Here is a 19139-nt window from a genome sequence, read left to right on the forward strand (position 1 = left end):
CCGCGTGTCCAGAGCTGCTGCAGAGCCTAAGCAGAGCACTCCTAAGCATGGCGACGCCTGCAAGCGCCTCTTCGTCGCGCCCCGGCTCTACTTCGGCGCAGCTCGCCGTTCCTCCGCGCCTGCAGCAAGATCTCGCCGCGCTGCGCGACCCTGCGCGCGTGTCGGACGACCTGTGGTCCGAGACGACCGAGGCGGCGCTCCTCTGGCTCCTCTCGCTCGCGCCGTCGCCGCCGTCGGGCTCATCAGCAGCGAGTGCACCGCCGCCGTCCGTCAAGGGCAAGGAGCGCGCGAAAGTCGACGACGACGGCGTTGCGCTCGATGCGGACCTCGTGCACTGGTTCTGTGGCGCACGCGGGGCGGCACAGTGCTGGGAACCCGCGACGTTCTGCATCCGCCTCTTGGGCATGAAGCGCGTCAACGAGGTCGCAGCCTGGAGGGACTCGTTCGACAGGTGCGTGACGACTCCATCCGCATGATTCCTGGGCCGTGGCGGCGCTGGCGGGACCAGTCGACCGGCTGCTCAAACCGCCCAGTACTTCCGACTGTCTTTCGTAAAGCTGATGTCTTCCTCCCGCTCTTGTCTCCCAGGCTCATGCATTCGTGCCCCGCCTGCGTTGACGCCTACCAGCGTGCCAAGGTCGAGTTCCGCGAAAAGTGCGCCGTTTCGACCGCGTCTTGCCCGTTGACAGTTCTGCTCACCGCCCGTCGGTACAGCTACCTCCGCCACTACAAGCCGGACAAGTCGATTCAGACTTTCACCAAGGGCGTCGAGTCGATGGAGTCGGCGAGCGTGCTGGCCATGTTCGCCTCTGCCGGTTTCGACGTCCCTCCGTCGTCGTCAACTTCCGACGCATCTTGGCATCCCACCCATCCAGCCTCTCTCGCCGCGGCCCCTCCCGCCGCCGTGCAGAACGTACTCGCCAACTCTACCTTCTACGAAAACGACGATGTCCTCGAGATGATCCTCTCCGGACTGCCCATTACCGAGCCTCTTCCCCTCCCGCGATCCGCATCATCCGGCCTCCTCGCCCTCCGTCTTCATCAGCAGCGCCTCCTGCGCGACTTTGCGGACCTCCAGCTCGCCCGATGCACGCGCCAAGCGTCTTCGCAAGACTACAAAAAGCGGGGCCTCGCAGCCGTCGTCGACTCGCACCTCGGCGTGCTGGCCAGCCGAGATCGTGGCGAGCCGAATGCGGCGACGGGCATACGCCTCGCCTACGCCGACACGCGCAAGAGCTTCATGGAGGGCCTCGCAGTGTGTTTGTCGAAGCTTTCGGCAGAAGCGATTCGCGATCACCTCGTCCGCCGCGCGCACTCGCTCTCGGCCTCGCTCGATGTTGTCCATCTTGTCGCGTCGCATCTGAGCGACACGGGCGACCACCTCGAGTCGGTACTGGCGAGTTTCAAGATCCTCCTCGAGCGCCTCGGCGCGCATTTCTGGTCCGTTGGCGACGACAAGTACGAGGAGGTCGTCTTGCACGCTATCCTCGACAACAGCGACTTCCACGAGGCGTTCGAGACGGATCCGCACCTCGCGTCCACGTCGTCGCAAAACCCGCTCGACTCGCCTTGGCTCGACTGGCTCCCGCCATTCCTCCTCTCTGTTGCACACTCGCCCGTCCTCTTCACCAACTCGCTCGCTCTCATCGCCTCGACCTTCCTCGACCGCCTGCAGCAGGCGCGCTTCGACCCGCCAGCCCGCACACGCGCACTCCAGATCGCGCTCGCCCTCCTCACCGACGTCTTCCTCGTGTCGGCACCCGCTCCGACCCCGTCCGGGTCTGGCGCGTCGACGACTTCGTCTTCCGCTGACCTCGTCGCTTCAGCGCCGCGGTATCCGCACGCTGCTGCCGCAGCGAAAGTCCTCGACCTGCACGCCGCGACGCTCGTCGCATTCGCCTTCTCCGCGTCGTACACCGCGCCCGAATGGACCGCCGCTGCCGACTGCGCGCGGGCGTTCGTGGCAGGGCTGACGAAGCGGGACGGCAAGGCCATTGCGCGCGCCGTCTACAACCTCGCGACGTTCAGCCAGCAGCACAACGAGCGCGACAGGCGCGAGAAGAAGCGCCTCGCGCGCGTCGCGGCGGGCGACGCGGCCGCCAAAGCTGAGAAGGAGCTTCCGCCCGTAAACCCACCGAGGACGGTCGTGTTTGCCAAGGCCGTGTGGGACCAGGCCTACGCGACCGTGCGCGAGGGCGACGTCAAGGGCGTCGCGATCCTCGTGCAGGGCGTCGCCGCGACGGCGCAGTTTGAGAAGCTCACGAGCCGAACGTGGAGCGTCAAGGACCTCGTGAGGCCGCAGATGAAGGCAGTCAACGATGCGCTCGCTGCAGCACGCGACCCGGTTGTTGAGGTGCTCATGCAGCTCGCCGACGAGCGCATCGACGTCCTTCTCGAATTCCTCGCCAAGCCCAACGTCGTGCAGCACGTCCTCGCGCTCTTGCTTTCGCCGGTCGAGGCTGTGCACAACACGGCGCAGGGACTTGTCAAGCAGGCGTTCGACGTGACGACCCGACGCGACGTGTTCCGCTGCATGATGGCGCAGTGGCCCGAGGCGACCCTGCGCGGTCTCGCGACGGCGCTCCAGGCTTTCCAGACGGGGGCCAAGATCCTTCCCGAAGCATGCGGCATGGCCAAGCGCCTCGTGCGCTGCTTCCACGACGTGCTCGAGGTCTTGTGCGACAAGACGGACGGCCTCCTGCGCGACCCTGACTTTGTTCGCCGCGGGCGCGACTTTAAGCTGCAGAGCAAGCTCCTTGCGCTGTGGAAGCTCATGGGCGAGGCGCTCGCGCTCCTCTTCAAGCGCACGCCCGACTGGGCCGTCTACTTCGAGAACGACGAAATGACCGACTGGATGCGCGACGCAATTCTCTTCGGCGCCGACATGCTCGACCAGATCCGCATCCTCGAGACCATCATCTCGGGCCAGTCGCTCGACCGCTTCGCCTCGACCGGCGACGACATCGCTTCGCCGACCAAGCGCACAACGAAAGAGTCGTCAACCGCCGAGCACATGATCAGTGCGCTCGCCGACCCGCTCGAGGAGCTCATGGCCTGGCTCCGCCTCAACGACGAAGATCTGCTGCAGCACGCATTCAACCTCGTCATGCGCATGGTCTCGCGCTTCACGCGCTCCGGCATTGCCCTCCGCGAGTCGACCGCTGCGCGCCTCAAGCGCATCTCGGACCGGCCCGCAGCCGGCGCGGCGCAGCCAGAGCGCAGGTCGACCATTCTCCGCGAGCCCGAGCTGCTCCAGATCCGCGAGGCGCTCGAGGACAACGACGACGCCGTGCGCAGGCGCAAGGCGGGCGTCACCGAGGTGCTCGAAATTTCGGACGACGACAAGCCGTCGGCGGCGTCGAAGGCGAGCTTGTCGCTGCGCGTCAAGGGCAAGACGACCATCTCGACGAGTCCGGCGCAGCTCGCCAAGACGGGCTTTCCGACTGGTCGCCCAGGGTCTGCGACGTCGGCGCTGGCGAAGACGAAGGCTCGCACTGCTCCGGCGGGCGTGTCTGCTCGTCCGCGCGGCGTGCCGTGGACGACGTACTCGTCCAAAAAGGCCGACGAGTCCGAGTCCGAGTCCTCGGGCGACGACGACGAAGACGCGGTCCGCGGCGCTGACGGCAAGAAGCTTACAGGCCTTGCGCTCCTCGCCAAGGATCAGAAGCCCTCGATCAAGAAGACGGAGCAGCGCCGCGTCAAGGTTCTCTCGTACGGCGACAGCAATGGCGGCGCAGCGGTGCAGACGAACGGCCGTGCGCGCACGATCGGCAATCTAGCGCAGAGCCGCGAGGACCAGCAGGCCATCCGAGCCATGCGCCTCCGCTCCGCGCAGGATCTCTCGAGGCTGCACCGCGCCATCCTGCAGTGGGACCCGACTTGCGAGGAGGACGTTCCGCCGGACGTCAACTTGCCCGACCGCCTCCCCGGCGCGTTCAGGTCGCCGCGCGAGTACTTCGCCGCGTTCGAGCCGCTCCTCCTCACCGAGTGCTGGGAGCAAGTCCGCCAGTCGAAGCTGGAGGCGCTCAAGGAGGGTCAGGTCCTCCAGGCCGACATCGCCGGCCGGCAGTCGGTCGACGACTTTGTCGACATCTTCTGCACCATCGACCACAGCTTCATCCGCGACCGCATCTTCTTCGGCGACGCCGACCTCGTCTGGCTCCGGCAGGGCCCGCGCCAGATCTTCGCCAAGATCCAGGCTGTCAACCGCAAGCGCGAGCACATGGAGCTCACCTTGCGCTGCCACCTCGGCAACGACATCCACGGCGCCGGCTCGGGTCTCGTCGCGAGGACCAAGTGGGAGATGGTCAAGCTCGCCAAGTAAGTCTCTCTCGCCCTCGCGACCTTTCCACTCGCTAAGTCGTGCCTCGACAGCCTGAGCACCGTCCACCGCGAATATGCCGCGCTTCAGGCGCTCGAGTTCATCGACTTGTGCTCCGAAGTCCTCAACCCGCGTCCGCCTGCGGCGCTGCATGCCGACGGCCGCACGATCCAGCAAACCATGTCAGCGTACCGAGTGAACGAGCCGCAGGCGATCGCCATCCATGGTGCACTCCGCACGGACGGCTTCAGTCTGATCCAGGGGTGCGTGAATGCGTGGCGAGCCTGTGCCAGACAGGGGACTAACTCGCACAACTCTCGCAGTCCTCCCGGTACCGGTAAGACGAGCACGATCGTCGGACTTGTAGGCGCCTTCATCGACTCGCGCACAAGCGCCCCGACGAACAACAATACGGCCCGCTTTTCCGGACAAGCGGAGCAGACTGCAGTACCCAAAGTCCTTCTCTGCGCTCCGAGTAACGCTGCCGTCGACGAGGTCGCGAAGCGTCTCAAGGAGGGCGTGCGACTCATGGACGGCTCGCTCTACGTGCCCAAGGTCGTCCGTATCGGTGCCGACTCGGCCATCGACATCTCGGTCAAGGACGTTTTCATCGACGAACTCGTCGAGCGCGCGACAAGCGGCAACAAGTCGACGACGGGTACGAGTGAAGCGCAGGCGCGCATGCAGGCGATGCGCACCGAGATCGACTCGCTACGGCAGGACCGCGACTTGAAGAAGATGGAAATGGACGCCGTCGTCAACAACGACTACCGCCGTGGCGAGCTCAACCTCGAGCTCAAACAGATCAAGTCGCGCATCTTCTCGCTGTCGCAGCAGCTCGACAGCGAGAAGGACAAGGCTCAGCAGTCTCGCCGAGCGATGGACGCCGAGCAGCGCAAGATGCGCCTCAAGATCCTCTCCGAGGCCGACGTGATCTGCTCGACGCTCTCGGGTGCCGGCCACGACTACATGTCGCAGCTGCCTTTCGACTTCGAGACCGTCATCATCGACGAAGCGGCCCAGTCCATCGAACTCAGCTCGCTCATCCCGCTCAAGTACGGGTGCACGCGCTGCATCCTCGTCGGAGGTCCGTGACATCGAAAGTCGCGTGAACCGGCTCGCACTCACGCAATCGTTGTGCAGACCCGCTCCAGCTCCCGCCCACTGTGATCTCGGGCGTGGCAGCTCGCGGCGGCTACGACCGCTCGCTTTTTGTCCGCGTCATGCAGCGCGGCCCGCAGGCGGTCCACCTGCTTTCGATTCAGTACCGCATGCACCCGAATATCTCGGCCTTCCCCTCGGCGGCTTTCTATCAGTCGCGACTCTCGGACGGTCCCGAGATGGACAAGAAGACTTTGCAGCCCTGGCACGCGAACGCGCTCTTCCCGCCCTACACCTTCTACCATGTCGAGGGTCAGGAGATGGCGGGTCGTTATCACTCGTACACCAATCCGGTCGAAGCCGCCATGGCTCTCGCGATCTACGACCGCCTTCGCCGCGACTATGCGTCCATCGACTTTGACTACCGCATCGGCATCGTCACGCCGTACAAGGGCCAGGTCGGCGAGCTCAAGCGCACGTTCCGACAGAAGTACGGCGACCAGATCATCAGCAAGATCGCCTTCAACACTGTCGACGGCTTCCAAGGTCAAGAGAAGGACATTATCATCCTCTCGTGCGTGCGTGGCGGTACGGCCGACAAAGGCGTCGGTTTCTTGGCCGACACACGGCGCATGAACGTCGCTCTCACTCGTGCTCGCTCCTCAATCTGGATTCTCGGCGACTCGAACAAGCTGCGCTTCAACCAGTACTGGGGCCAGCTCATCGGCGACTCGGAGACGCGCGGCTTGTTCCGCAAGGTGTGTTGCGTTCTTGACGGTTCTGTGCGGCCTGGCTGACGCGCCCTCGGACGCAGGCCGACATCAACACGTTCCGCTCGTCCTTCTCGGCATCTCCAGTGGTTCGCCAAGCGCCGGTCTCGGTCGTCAAGTCGCACGCCGCCGCAATCGAGATGTCTCCCGCCTACGACGCCTCCGTCGGCTCGTCGCATGCGCGCAAGGGCGGTCCCGGGCCTTCGCTCGTCGCGCCAACTCCACCGCATCTCGTTGCTGGCTCGCCCGCGGGCCTCAAGCGCCCACTCAGCGCGCCTGTCGCGGCCTCAGGCGCAAAGAAGCCCAAGACGGAAGACGCGGACGGCGATGTCGAGATGAAGCCCGCAAAGCCTCTCGGGCTGCATGCGATTCCGCGCCGCGCCCCGCCGTCCGGCGTCGGTCGTCCGCCCGGCGCGCCTCCTCCTGGGTCTTCGACATCCGCTCCGACTACGCGCCCGCCTTCGGTGCAGGTTAAGAAGAAGGCGCCACCCTCGCTCTTTGTGCCCAAGAAGGTGCGCCGCTTGCTCTCCGCATGCGATGTGGGGCCATGCTGACTGCTGCTGTTCCGTAACTCGCAGCGGCCGCCGCCCAAGTAACATTTGCACTTCGCATTTCCTCGCATCAAACCTCGCATCCCTGTAGATTCACCTCGTCCACATCGCATTCCCCTCGTTCCTCCGCATTAGCTCAATCCTGCTCGTGTACCGTGTCTGTCAACGCACTTTCTCCTTCTCTTTGCCTCTCAAGCCCGCAACTGGGCGACAGAGTGTCACGGAGCAAGCATTTGCGATCGCGTACAAATCCGCTCGAGTGCGAGGTCCATCATGCAAACTTCGGCAGCGTTGGCTGCTTGCCGTGGCTCTCCTGCGGTTCCGACGGCGTGGTGGGCTGTGCAGACGCTGCCTTGGCGCGTCCCGTCGTCCCGCCGGGCGAATCGAAGCGTTCTGCCGAGAGCTGTGCAAGGGCAGTCGCGATGTCAGTCTCGCAGTCTGCGGAACGAGTCAGGCCGGTTGAGCGCAGGATCAAGACGCACCCACGCCCAGAGAAGCATCGACTTGAGCTGGAGGACGTCGGAGCGCCAAAGGACCTTATCCTTCGTCTGCCCGCGGAACTCGTCCGTCACTGCTCGCAGGAAGGCGGCAATGTCAGCGTGCGCCGACGGAGCGCCGTAGCGAGCTCGCGCAGGCCTTCGTTCAGCGCAACTAGGCACCAGGCGACCTTAAAGCGCTGCGACTCACCCTTCCAGCACCTCGCCACGTTCTCGACGCTGACAAAGTCGGTAGCGACCTTGATGCAGTCGGCAAAGTTGCATACCTGGTGCGCGCAGCCGGCAGGGATGAAGACGGCCTGCCCCGGGCGCTGGTGCACACGGAACGAGCGCACGCCGTGCAACGCGAAGAGCTGCGCGCGGAGCGACGAGTCGAGGTAGAACTTCTGCGTGTGGATCGGGCTGCGGGAGCGGCGAAGCGTGAGCGGAGCCGGATAATAATTCAGCGAGGGCAGAAGGCCAAGCGCACTCGTCAAACTGAGCGCGCGCGGCCTCAGCGTCGCTCAGTCCGTGCTTGAGTGCGAGCTGGCCGTAAAGGAAGTCACGGAGCTGTGGGCGACGTCATCAGTGCGTGCCGATGCGTGACGACCGGGGTCATACACACCTTGCCCGCGTCTTCGGCGCGGTAAAGGTCCCAGATAGCCACGCCCGGTCCGCCGTCCGGCCCGTCGCTCGCCCACAGCATGACATTGACGGCTGTGAGACGGCCGCAGTACGCAAATCAGCTTGACTGCAACAAGGTCAGTCCAGTACAGCAATGAAGGCGCCGCACCATCGGCCACGTCCTGCGAGCCGCGCATCAAATAGCGGAGGTTAGCTCAGCAGCATCGTCCAATGCCTGTCCAGTCATCGCTTCTCACCACTGTGAGAATGAGTAAGTCAGCCCAATTGTCCGCAGACACAATGAACAAGCGAGACCTACTGTGCAGCTTGGTCGACCCTTTCCCACCGGGCGAATCGTCCGAAATCTCAGAAAAGTATCCTGCACCGTCGCATCCGCGTGTGTTAGCCCTCGACCTTTCCGTCTCCCACAGGTGCATGATGAACGCACCCTTCGGACCGAGATCGGGCGGGTTGGCGTTACTGGGCGTGTGCGACGAGATATTGAGGACGCCGTCGCGGCGCGTGATCGAACCGGCGGGGAGGATCGACATGAACTGCATTGATCGTAGCCACGCACCGTCCGTCAGTGTCTGAAGAGGCGCGTGGAAGAGGAATGAGCACACGTCATGCCACAGGTCCGGGTAGAGTGCCTTGAAGTCGGTCGTCGATGGCCAGTCCTGCAGACGCTCAGACCCGGGATGTGATCTCGTCAGCGTGCAGACATGGCGAGGCTGGACGAGTTTCAAGCGACGGGCCGAATGGTGCCGTACCTTGATCTTCAAGCTGTCCCTCCTGCCTCCGTCCCCTTCCTCACCACCTCTCCTCCCGAACGCCTCGAAGAACCTCCTGACCGTACTCCCCATCTCGCGCTCCCTCTCTACCGCTCCAACCTCGTCCACGACCGAGAAGACGTTGCTCCCGACGCGGCACGGCTCGTCGCCGAACGTCTCGGCAAAGAAGGCGGGCGTCCAGGCGAGGCGCGGGAGGGAGGGCGGCGCGAGGTCGAACACGAGCGGCTCGCCGAGGGCCCAGAGGGAGCGGAAAAGCGCTTGCTGTGGCTGCGCGGAGGGAGGGAGCGAGGCGTGCGAGGCGGGCAGCGCGGTCGAGAGGTAAGGCGGGAGGGCGTGGGCGGCAGAGGATGAGCTCGCAAGGTCGCGCGTCGAAGAGAGGAGCGCGTGCTCCGAGGGCGTGAGCTCCGGCTGCGGGGCGGACGCAGCGCCGTCTGCAGCGGCAGGGAGCACGAGCTCCACCTCGGGCGCTTCTTCGCGCTTGACCCGTTCGTCCTCGTCTCGCGACTCGTCCATGCGCGGTGGGACGACCGCCCCGCTCAGCCGCACAAACGCCAAGCTGTCCTCCTCGTCCTTCCACCTCCTCTCCTCCACCCACTCCGCGCTCAGCTCGACGGGCTGCTCGAGCGGGTGCAGCGCGACCCAGCGCTCCATCTCGTCGATGAGGCGCGCAAGCTCCGCAGCCGAGTGGCGCGCGAGCGGGTGCAGCTGCGCGCTCTCGTGCCGCAGCGTCTTGCCGAGGCACTTTGTCAGCTTGTCGCGCGCATAGTCGGCGCCGCTCATCGTCTCGCGCTCCTTCCCCTTCTCGCGTCCCCTGTCCAGCTCCTGCTCCTTCTCTTTCCCCTTGTCCCTCGCTGCACCAGGGCGGCGCGCGAGTGGCGCATGCGAGTAGGGCGCAGCGTCCGGCGTCGTGAGCGGCGCAGGCGCGATTCGGTCGAGCGCGTCGCGGCACGCGAGACAGTACTCTCGGCCGCAGACGGCGCACACCCACGAGCCCGAGAGGACGCTCGCGTTGCACGCGTCGCACGTGTGCGTCACGCCGAGCGCGCGCCGCACGCGCGCCGTGTCGGGCCGCTGGGCGTGCGCGAGCTCGTCGCGCAGCGTCGAGACGAGGTGTGTTGCCGCGGTCGACTTGAGGAGCGCGGCGACGTGCGGAGTGAAGGGCGCGTCGAACGAGGTCGGGAACGAGGGCTCGTCGTCTGCGGCGGTCGTGTCGCGGAACGCAGGATACGGGAGTGGGCGGCGCAGGTCGGGCCCGAGCGGGAACGAGCGCAGGTTCATGAAAGCGCAAGTGTGGCCCGTCAGCTTGGACGTGCAGTCCTGGCACTTGCGCGCGGGGAGGATCTCGCGCAGCGAGTTGTCGGCCTTGCGCGACGTGCACGGCGTTGTCTGGAGGATCCAGCCAAACTCGCCTGTTCTCCGTTTCTTCATGTCAGTGCCATCAAGTTGAGAGCAGGCGCGTTCGACGCACCCGTCCTCGCGCGCAGCATCGTCTTCTCGAGCTCTTTCCTCCGCTCGGCCTCTTTCCTCCCCTCCTCGCTCTCAGCACGCCGCCGCTCCTCGGCCTCCTTGAGCGCCTCGGCCTCGTCTTTCGCGCGCGCGCGGTGCGACGCGCGCTCGGCGGCGCTCGAGAGGGGCAGGAGGGACGGGTCGACAGAGCCGGAGCCAGAGCCTGATCCGGAGGCGGGCGAGATGGAGCGAATCGACGAATCGGCGTGCGAGGCTGAGGCTGCGGGGAATGACTGCAGTTGCTCTGCACCAGACTGTTGCTGCGGAGCCGCCGCATTGTCCACGACAGGAAAGGGCGTACGCGTGGAAGAGAAGGCGACGGGCGGGAACGAGAACGGGAGGAGCATGTCGGGCTGTGCGCCGTTATCGACCGGAAGCATCTCCTCCTCGTCTTCCACTGGCGCGGATGCTGCCGCATGCTCGAAAGCGCGGGGAGAGCGCGAGCGCGGGCGTTTGCGCGGGGACGATGTGCCTGCGCCGTTCGCGAGCCCGACGAGGTCGCGCGCGACCTCATCGCCCGAGTCTTCGGCTCTGGTGACGCCGTCATCCGTGGCCGCCGTCGCGGTCGTGTGCATGACCTGGTCGTCATCAACGCCGATGTCGTCGTTGTCCGAGTCGTCGAGGTCGTCTACGACGGTGATGACTGCGGGAGCGGCAGGCATGCGAAACGCGCCGCTCCAGTCTGGGTCCGCCGCCGGCGTGCCGGTGCGCGGGCTAGTCGATACGACTGCGGGCGGGCGGAGGACGGGCGGGGGCGAGGCGCGGCGGGGCCGCTTCGCGACGGTCGGAAGGGAGAAGGGGAAGGTGAAGGGGTTGTCTCCGCCGCAACCCGGCGAGCCCGCGTCCCCGTAGGAGCCCCTGAAGGGTGGAGACATAGCTCGTGGGCCCGTTCGGCGTGCAAACCGAGCGGCGAGAGGGTGCGCAGACGAGCAGGGGGAGCGAGAGCGCAGAGAGGACTGATGAGGACGAGCACCCGGGCGAGTATGTTTGCAGCGGGTGCCGGGTGTTGTACGGTGCAGTGTGCACTCTCGCAGTGCTACTACGACTCTGACTAGCCCGGACAAGGGGGCAGAGGGCGAGGGAGAGAGCGAGACCAGCGCGACCCAAGTGTTGCCCTCTCGTCATCGCGTCCGTATCACTCTGAAGCTTGCAGTGGACCGCGAGACACTGCAGAAGATGGCGTCGAGCCCTCCCGCACCGCATCCGCTCGTCCCGCGCCTCGTGCCCCTCGTCGACTCGCACCCGCTCCGCATCGCTTCGCACTCGCACATCCACGCAACCGTCCACTGGGCACTCGCGCACTTGCAGGTGCGCCCAGCTCACTCTCTCCAGTGGACACGTGCGAACTGCCGACTGACTCGCGCGCGGCACTCAGGACCCAGCCAACCCCCCTCTCGTCCTCCACACACTCCCACCTCCGCCTCCTGCCGCTGCCTCCTCTTCCTCGTCCTCTACATCAACAATCGCGCCCCTTTCCGCCCCGACCCTCGCTCACGCTACCGCCGCCCTTCCCAAGCTCGTCTCGGTCGCAGAGCTCGTCAAGCGCCAATTCGCACACGTCTCTTCAGCTCCCACGACCGGCGAGTCGCTCGAACTCGGCCTTGAAGATGCTACAAGGGCGGTCAAGGGCAAGCGTACTCCGAGGGGGCCAGAGGGGCTGCACCAGTACACCCTCTTGACCTCGTACGAGGCACTCGGCGCCGCTCCTCCCGACCCCGCAGGCGCACGAGGGGCCGACGAGCAGGAGGACGCAGATGCAGAAGAGCTCGAGCGCATGCGGCGCGAGCTCGTGCAGCTCGAATGGCTCACGGGCCGCGCGGGCAAACAGCGCAGGTGCGTCTCTGTTCCTTCCCCTCTCTCTTCCCGCTCAAGCCTTTCGCTACTGCTGACTCAGAACCGGTTCATCGCGATCTACAGACCGAGGAGAAAGCACACGCCATGCATGCTCATCGTCCTCTCGCGCTCGCCGCTCGACGAGCTCGAGACCCTCTCTTCCGCGTGGACGTGCGTCTCCTCTTTCCTCCCTACGCTCTACCCTCGACGACGGACCCGGCCTGCCATGCTGAAATCCGCTGCATCGCTTGACTCCGTATAGGCATCAGCCCCCACTCGCCGTTCGCGCGAACAAGAAGTCGCGCTCCACGGAAGACGCGGCCGCGGCGTCCACCTCGAAGGTGAAGAAACGGCCACACGGCGACGGAAATTCTGCTGCTGTGCCGCTCTCCGCGTCGGGAGCTGCGAGCGCGGATGAGCGCGGCGAGGGCGACGAAGCGGGCGAGGGGCAGGGGAAGAAGCGCGTGCGGAGGAGGCGGAGACGGCGTGGCGCTCAGCGGGCGGAAGATGGAGTCGAAGAGGGGGCTGCTGACGGCATGCAGGTGGATGCGCAGGGCGGAGAGGTCGCGAAGTAGCCGGGAGATGCAGAGCCCGCAACGTGGGTCGGTGCTGCGATCTTATGGCGAGAGGAGGGGCAGAAGCGCCGAGGTGGCGAACTTTCTCTGGCTTGTACGCCATGTCGAAGGCTGGTCAAGCGAGAGCGAGAACGCGAAGCTCGGCTTCCGACCGCCGCCGCCCCATCCCCAGCAGCACCTGGCTCGCTCTCGCTTTTGCACGCGAGAAACGCGTAGCGTGCTGCGCACCGACCAGCCCATTCGCCGCTCATGCCGCGGAGCAGCGTCTCCATCTCCGTGTTCCAAGCGAAAGACCGCGATGCAATCAGGAAGTCACATTGCGCGCGCTACGCCGCAGTCGGCAACGACCCTCTCGAACCTCCGATCATTGACGCAGGCGAGGTGCCTTTCGGGCCGAGCAGATTCCGCACGTACAGCAAGAGCTCCTTGGTCTGCGAGCGTGGGCGTAAGCATCAGCTGAATGCGCCACAGACAGCTTAGGAAAGACGAGGCGCACCTTGCCTGTGCTGATCAAGTCTTCTGCTTGCGAGTGCGCGGCACCTCCCTCGACCATCGCTGCGCCTGCGCCATCCGTCGTCCCTCCGTTCGCAGAACCCGTCGCTGGCCGCTGCAAGACCGCCGAGAGCCGGACCTGCCAGCCCGGCCTCAGGAGCGGTGCAGTGGGAGCCGCATTCGCCCTTGCCGGCACTGGCAGCAATGCAGGCGAATGACCGGCACAGCCGTCGACGTAAGGGCAGAAGGGCTGGTGCTGCTTGAGCGGATCGAAGCGCTTCGAGGCGGAAGCCGAAACGGCGGAAGGAGCGGGAGGGGCGGAAGAGTCGGTCGCGGGCTGCTGAGAGGGCAGGTAGGAGGTTGCGAGCACCTGGCGAGTGCAGAACGCGCAGTGGAGGATCGGAATAGTGGAGGAAGACGTGTCGAGGGAGCAGAGGGAAGACAACGACGAGGCCGAGGCGGAGCGGGAGAGGGACGGCGTGGTGCTCGACGGCAGGAGTGTCCATCCAAACAAAGCAAGGAGAATAGTCGCGGTCGATGGCGATGAAGAGGCAGCCGAGTCGGCGTCCGTGTCGGAGACCACGGCCGCTAGCGCTGTGTTGAGGCGCTGCGCCATGCTCTCGGTCGCCAGCGAAGCCTCGACCTCGCTGGGCAGATTCAGGGCAATGCCAGCGAGACCCCGGTCATCCATCTCGCGCGCCTGCTTCGCCACCTCCTCGAGCAACCGCCGCCTTCCGCCCGTCGAGACGCCGAGTCCTCCACTCGCCAGGCGGTACAGGCTCCTCGCGCACGGACGCAGCCGCCACGGGCACGTCTCGGCGTGTCCCTGCGTCTGCACGAGGCGCTCGTACTCTTCTCGCAGCTTCTTGCCCGCCCCGCTCGTCCATCCGCCGTCCCCGCTCGATGGCGAGAGGAGGACGATGCCCTGCCCGCAGGTCACGCATTGAACACGCTCGCGGGTCGACTGCGTATGCACCCAGCCGTGTAGGGCGCACGAGAGGGACGAAAGGGACGCTGGCTTGGAGGGAGAGAAGGTGGAGAGGCGGTAGGTGGCGAGGCGAGACAGGAGGGCCGGCAGCGACGTGGGCTCATAAGACGGCGGTGCGGGTGTGCTGCTCGGCGTCGATGCGCGTGCTTTCGTGCGGGCGAGGATGGCTTCGAGAGCGGCGGTCGAGGTGGGGGCGGTGCTGTCACGCGTGTTGACAGATCAGCGCGGGTCGCGAAGACAGCTCGTGAGCACGCACGTGGCCTTGCGCCGCTTGGCTTTCGCCACAGGGTCCTTGAACGCTGCGTCGAGCGAAGACAGTGCATCCGTGATCTTGCGTTTCGTGACGCGCGCAGGAGCGTCTTCCTGCTGTGGTGCAGGATTGTCGATTGGGTCTGCCATCTTACTGACCAGCTTCTATGCGCTTGGTACGAGCTCAGGCCGGCGCGGCGCGAAGAGGACGGGTTGGAGGGATCGAAGCGACGACGAGGCGATGAGGCTTTGCCTCTCGCCACGACAGCTTGCAGCTCGTTAGAGCACGAGTGTGATGTTACAGGAACGTACAGTAGACGGCCTGTCGCACCCGCCACATGATTTGCCCCCGAACGTTTCATCTTTCGCTCCTCCTCCTGCCCAACCTGCCGAACTCTGAGCGGACGCGCCCCTTGCGGGTTTGCAGCCGGTTAGAACGGGAGTCGCAGTGCTGCATTCCGCTATGCTAAAATCAGGATCTGAGCTGCCTCTCCGTTGATGGACCTAACCGAGTTGACCTTCCTGAAGTGATGAGATAAACCCACTGCAGAATGCACGTCTACGCCGCCCGGAGATGCGGCACACTACTTCTTGACGCCGTAGTTGATCGAAGTGCCGATCCGCCAGATGGTCATAAGGGCGGTGGAGAACGCGACGCCCCAGAGACCAAAGTTGATGCCCAGCGGAACGGTGAAGAGCAATTGCTTCGCCGCGCTGATACCATAACCAACTGCTGATCCGGCGCTCTCCATTCCACGAAGGAAAGAAGAAAGGCGGAGGAGCTCCGTCGGGTGTCGAGCCAACTGGCTCAGCGACCAGTACAGCTGATTCTGGATGGCTGCGGAAGGCAAGCTTTGTCTGTCAGCGCTGTTACTCCTGGACATCATGCAAGCGCTGCAGGTACAGGGCCAGTCAGGCCAACGGGCAGCAGAGCATAATTGTGCGACGAGCGGAAGGCTTCGCTTGCCAAGCCCGCTGGCCACGCAATGCCGAGATCTGAAGGATGCAGACTTGCCATAGTATGTCGAGTAGAAGAGGAGGTACATCGCCAATCCGCGGCCGAAACGGGTGCCGTCCGACCAGTCGAGCTTGGGAGGATCGTCGATGAATTCGAGCTTCATCGTGCGAGGAGGAGCGAGGGCCAATGCGAGGACAAAGAGAAGCTAGAAGTCAGCGAACAGGATCTTCTTCGCCGACGCGTGAAGAGCGCACCTGGAGCACGGTCGCCCAGATCCAGACGCCGCCGAGGCACGCCATGATGAAGCAGAACGAGATGCGTGCGCGGATCTTCTTGCTCAAGCGGTTCGAGTCGAGGAAGGCGCCCAACGCAAAGTTGATGAGCACCCCGAAGCAGGCATTCACGAACGCGCCGAGAGCCCTGCGAGGGAGCCCGCTTGTCAGCATAGCCTGTGCCGATGCCGACGCCTGTCGGTAGACTGAAGGAACTGCCGCTCACCTTGCGCGCACTGTGAAGTAGAGAGAGAACCACGAGTTGATGTAGGGCGATGTGTACTGCGCCATGACTGTGTACAGCAGTGTCAGAGGGTTCATCAACAAGCAAACGAGCAACGTACAGCTGACTGGTACCCTGCGAGCCAGATCCGGTAAGCACACCTTCCAGGCGCAAGACAGAAAGAGCTCACAGCCAGAGTACCTCACTCCTCGCCAGGAGACGACCCATCTCGCGCATCTCGGCAAAGAAGCCAATGTGGTTGGTCATCTGCAGAGGTTGCCGCGATTTCCGGGTCACTTGGTGAGGGTCTGCCCGGACGGCGTTGTCAGCAAGATGCCCTGCTGTTGTTGCAGAAGCTGGGACGCACTCGACAGGAGGATAGCAACGACGGGAGCGACGGCTTGCAAGCTGTACAGGCCTATCGCGTGAGTTGCAGTCGCGATGAGCGAGCGGTTCGGCGTGCTCACGCAATGAAGACGTAGTAGGTCACGCTGCTAATCGACCCAACGCCAGAGCCTTGAGCGTTGAGACCGAGCGTGATGGCGCCTCCGAGGATCTGGCCGGCGTCTTCATCGCGGGCAAAGTAAGCGGGAGAACAGACAGAAATGATTGTCGAGCACTCACTTCGCCATGCCAGCCACACTGCAAGGTAGAAACCTCGCTTCTCAGGCTCAGGATCTGCGAGGAAAAGGTCAGCTAGCTGACAAGCAGAAACGAACCAGCGAAGCCGCACAGCCAAGAGCGATGGCACCCTCCACCGACCAAAATAAGCCTGCGGAGGGCGAAGCGTCAGCTGTATATCAGACCGGAAGTATGTGAGAGCCCGTCATACCTGCACTGAGGCCGCAAGTGACCGACCCGAGGTAGACAAGCCAGGAAGCACCGGAATTCTTGTTGAGCACAAGTCCACCTGACGGAGCACTGTCAATCCCAGTTCCTGCTGGAAGCTTGATGAGACGCACCAGCGTACGGCGCATACCCTACTGCGCCAAGGCAAAGAGCCCAGCGGTAGCCAATGCGATCGGTGATACTCGAGCCGAGCAAGCAAGTCAGGACCATGAGCCCGAAGACCTGTGTGCAAGCGTTCAGTCACAGCTGTACAACTAGCAGGCTACACGACGTACGATCGAGTTGGCGGCGTTGGCGAGGAAGGGTGATTGGCCTCCGCCGGCACCTGAACGGAAGAGGCGAGGTCAGTGGCAGGAACGAGCAGCTGTTGAGCGCTGAACTCGCCTAGCGTATTCATGCTGTTCCACAACCCTGCGTCTCAATGTTTAGTCGGTGCAGAAATGAGACAGAGCGCCCAGAGAGCGTACCAGGGCTGAGGAAGGCGCATGCGCCGACGATGTTGACCTGGACGAAGGGCGATCGAAACACGCTGTACTTGCGGTCCTCAAAAGGCTCAGGCGACACAGAGCCGCTGGTGTGCAGCTTCTCGTCGTCGAGGGAAGAAGGCGTGCGCTCGAGCACTTGAGGAGACGCCATCGTGAGCACGGCAGGTCGCGGTCGGAATGCCGGGCACAGAGCACAGCAAAGTGCAGCACCGAGTGAAGCAGCGTAGGAAGCAACAGCAAAGCGTCTCCAAACTCTCGAAGCTGGCGCCATCTGTTGATCGAGCACGCGAAGGGAGCCCTTGGCACGGAGCACGAATCCAGCGCATGCGGTGTCGTGCTTGGACGAGCTAGCTCGTTCATCGAGCTCGATCACAGCGTCGCGGTCCTCGCCGGTTGAGATACCGTCAAAGGTAGGAGCAAGCCAGCGCCGACGCGACAACGACGCGATGAAGCGATGAAGGTCTCCCTCTTCTTATGCACGACACTGCCCTCCATTTGGTCTCGAATGCGACCGCTGCGGACTTCTGAATGTCGCTGGAAGTGGCGGGCCCCAGCACAGGCCGTCGCGGGGGTGGCCGTTCATCCGCAGCTGGTCTTGCGTGCGATTCCCATCCCATCACGCTCCACATGGACTCTGTCTGCCTGCGCCTTGCCTTGCGTGCTGTGCAACAGTTGCTTAACTGATCCCCGCGACCTGCTCGAGAGCTTTCTGATTGTCACGCTACACGCTCGATCGCAATGGTTGCTGCTCCCCTCTTCTCGCCCATCGCCATCCCCGGCCAGCGCACACTCAGCGGCGCACCGTGGACCGGCAGCTCCGCCGACGGTCAGCAGTTTCCGCTTGCCGCACAGATCGACCCTTCTTTGCGGACACTCGACGACTTTGTCTCGCGCATTGAAGACTTGGTTTCCAAGGACGAACTCAAGCCGCTTCTGCACCAGCACGGCGGTGCCATCCTTTTCCGCGGCACGCATGCGTCGACCCCCGAGGACTTTTCCAAGATCGTCAATGCCTTCAGGCTGGGCCCGGAGCACGTCGAGGTAGGCAATTCGTGAGTCCGCAATGTTGGGCATAGCTGAACCTCAAACTGCAGCTCGGCAACCCGGTTGTCCGCAATGTCTTCCCAAATACCAAGAACGTGAGCACGGCAAACGAGGGCCCGGCGACTCACCCTGTCTTCCCTCGTGCGTCTGGTCAGTTCAAAGTCTCGCAGGCTCGCGGTGCTCACCCTCCCTTTGCCGAAACCTCAGACTCGGAGTTCGGCTGGTCCAGCCACTACCCCAACTACATCGTCTTCTTCAACCGCCATCCCGCCGAAACTGGCGGTGAAACGCCGATCAACAACGGCGCCGAGCTGCTTGCGCGGCTGCAAGCCGAGCTTCCCGAGTTTGTCGAGGAGCTGGCGACCAAGGGTGTGCGGTACACGTACCAGTACCTTGAGAAGGTCAACCCGGGTAGCAATTTGGGCAACAGCATCGCGCGAGCGTACCCGCTGGCCGACGTCTCGCCCGACGACGTTAAGAAGACAGCGCGCGCCAAGGTCGAGCGCGAGATCCGCAAGCACTCGAACGAGTGGCGATGGGAGGACGATGGCTCGCTCTCGGTCGTGCACTACGTCGAGGGCGTCAAGCGCCACCCGCTCACGCAGCACGCCGTCTACTTCGGCAACATCACGTCCATGTTCCTCCTCGCGCAGCGGTGGAACGCGCTCGAGCCGCCGTACATTGGCACGGACGGCGCGTACCACCATCTACCGACATACGGCGACGGAAGTGCGATCCCGCACGCATACCTGCAGCGGACGGCCGACCTGATCAAGGAGACACGCGTCCTGATCGATTGGCAGCAGGGCGACACACTCATCCTCGACAATCATTACGTGCAGCACGCGCGCGAACCGTGGGTCGGCGACCGCCGCGTGCTGGCTTCGCTGTGGGATGGTCCGCCCTCTTTGCCGTACAAGGTTCCGGCGTAGCCCCTCATCCTGTCCTCGTGTTGTCTCCGTCCTCTTTGCAGTGTCTCTTTGGCAGTAACACAGTGCCCCTATTTCTCCCGCAAACAGCAAAAGCCTGGT

General features: G+C 64.3%; 6 protein-coding genes across 6 annotated transcripts; 3 read left to right on the plus strand and 3 right to left on the minus strand.

Annotated features, from left to right (window-relative positions):
• Nucleotides 1-47: 47 nt before the first annotated feature.
• On the plus strand, nt 48-6788 carry SEN1 (DNA/RNA helicase SEN1; the record flags this gene model as incomplete). Its single annotated transcript, XM_076651328.1, has 8 exons — nt 48-451; nt 589-654; nt 715-4320; nt 4375-4584; nt 4645-5408; nt 5465-6180; nt 6237-6704; nt 6771-6788. 8 exons carry the CDS (start codon nt 48-50, stop codon nt 6786-6788), a joined length of 6252 nt encoding a protein of 2083 aa, XP_076503122.1.
• A 226-nt stretch (nt 6789-7014) lies between these two features.
• JCM10292_005682 (uncharacterized protein) lies at nt 7015-11015 on the minus strand (the record flags this gene model as incomplete). The annotated part of the gene is made up of 10 exons (XM_076651329.1): nt 7015-7146; nt 7226-7314; nt 7431-7642; nt 7710-7789; nt 7845-7936; nt 8163-8222; nt 8292-8397; nt 8467-8520; nt 8614-10043; nt 10103-11015. The coding sequence occupies 10 exons, from the start codon at nt 11013-11015 to the stop codon at nt 7015-7017; spliced, it is 3168 nt and encodes a 1055-aa protein (XP_076503123.1).
• Nucleotides 11016-11316: 301 nt separating this feature from the next.
• On the plus strand, nt 11317-12548 carry JCM10292_005683 (uncharacterized protein; the record flags this gene model as incomplete). The annotated part of the gene is made up of 4 exons (XM_076651330.1): nt 11317-11448; nt 11516-11973; nt 12058-12144; nt 12236-12548. 4 exons carry the CDS (start codon nt 11317-11319, stop codon nt 12546-12548), a joined length of 990 nt encoding a protein of 329 aa, XP_076503124.1.
• Nucleotides 12549-12874: 326 nt separating this feature from the next.
• On the minus strand, nt 12875-14427 carry JCM10292_005684 (uncharacterized protein; the record flags this gene model as incomplete). Its single annotated transcript, XM_076651331.1, has 3 exons — nt 12875-12979; nt 13045-14227; nt 14285-14427. 3 exons carry the CDS (start codon nt 14425-14427, stop codon nt 12875-12877), a joined length of 1431 nt encoding a protein of 476 aa, XP_076503125.1.
• Nucleotides 14428-14861: 434 nt separating this feature from the next.
• Nucleotides 14862-17215, minus strand: JCM10292_005685 (uncharacterized protein; the record flags this gene model as incomplete). The annotated part of the gene is made up of 15 exons (XM_076651332.1): nt 14862-15115; nt 15293-15392; nt 15490-15655; nt 15734-15800; nt 15852-15865; nt 15921-16038; nt 16098-16138; nt 16198-16297; nt 16355-16408; nt 16464-16502; nt 16563-16640; nt 16693-16801; nt 16855-16904; nt 16964-16990; nt 17047-17215. The coding sequence occupies 15 exons, from the start codon at nt 17213-17215 to the stop codon at nt 14862-14864; spliced, it is 1386 nt and encodes a 461-aa protein (XP_076503126.1).
• A 587-nt stretch (nt 17216-17802) lies between these two features.
• Nucleotides 17803-19040, plus strand: JCM10292_005686 (uncharacterized protein; the record flags this gene model as incomplete). Its single annotated transcript, XM_076651333.1, has 3 exons — nt 17803-18105; nt 18159-18249; nt 18316-19040. The coding sequence occupies 3 exons, from the start codon at nt 17803-17805 to the stop codon at nt 19038-19040; spliced, it is 1119 nt and encodes a 372-aa protein (XP_076503127.1).
• Between the last annotated feature and the right edge of the window lie 99 nt (nt 19041-19139).

Source organism: Rhodotorula paludigena (assembly GCF_050403205.1).
Source record: "Rhodotorula paludigena JCM10292 DNA, Rt_paludigena_JCM10292v1_ctg49, whole genome shotgun sequence".
NCBI classification, from domain to species: domain Eukaryota; kingdom Fungi; phylum Basidiomycota; class Microbotryomycetes; order Sporidiobolales; family Sporidiobolaceae; genus Rhodotorula; species Rhodotorula paludigena.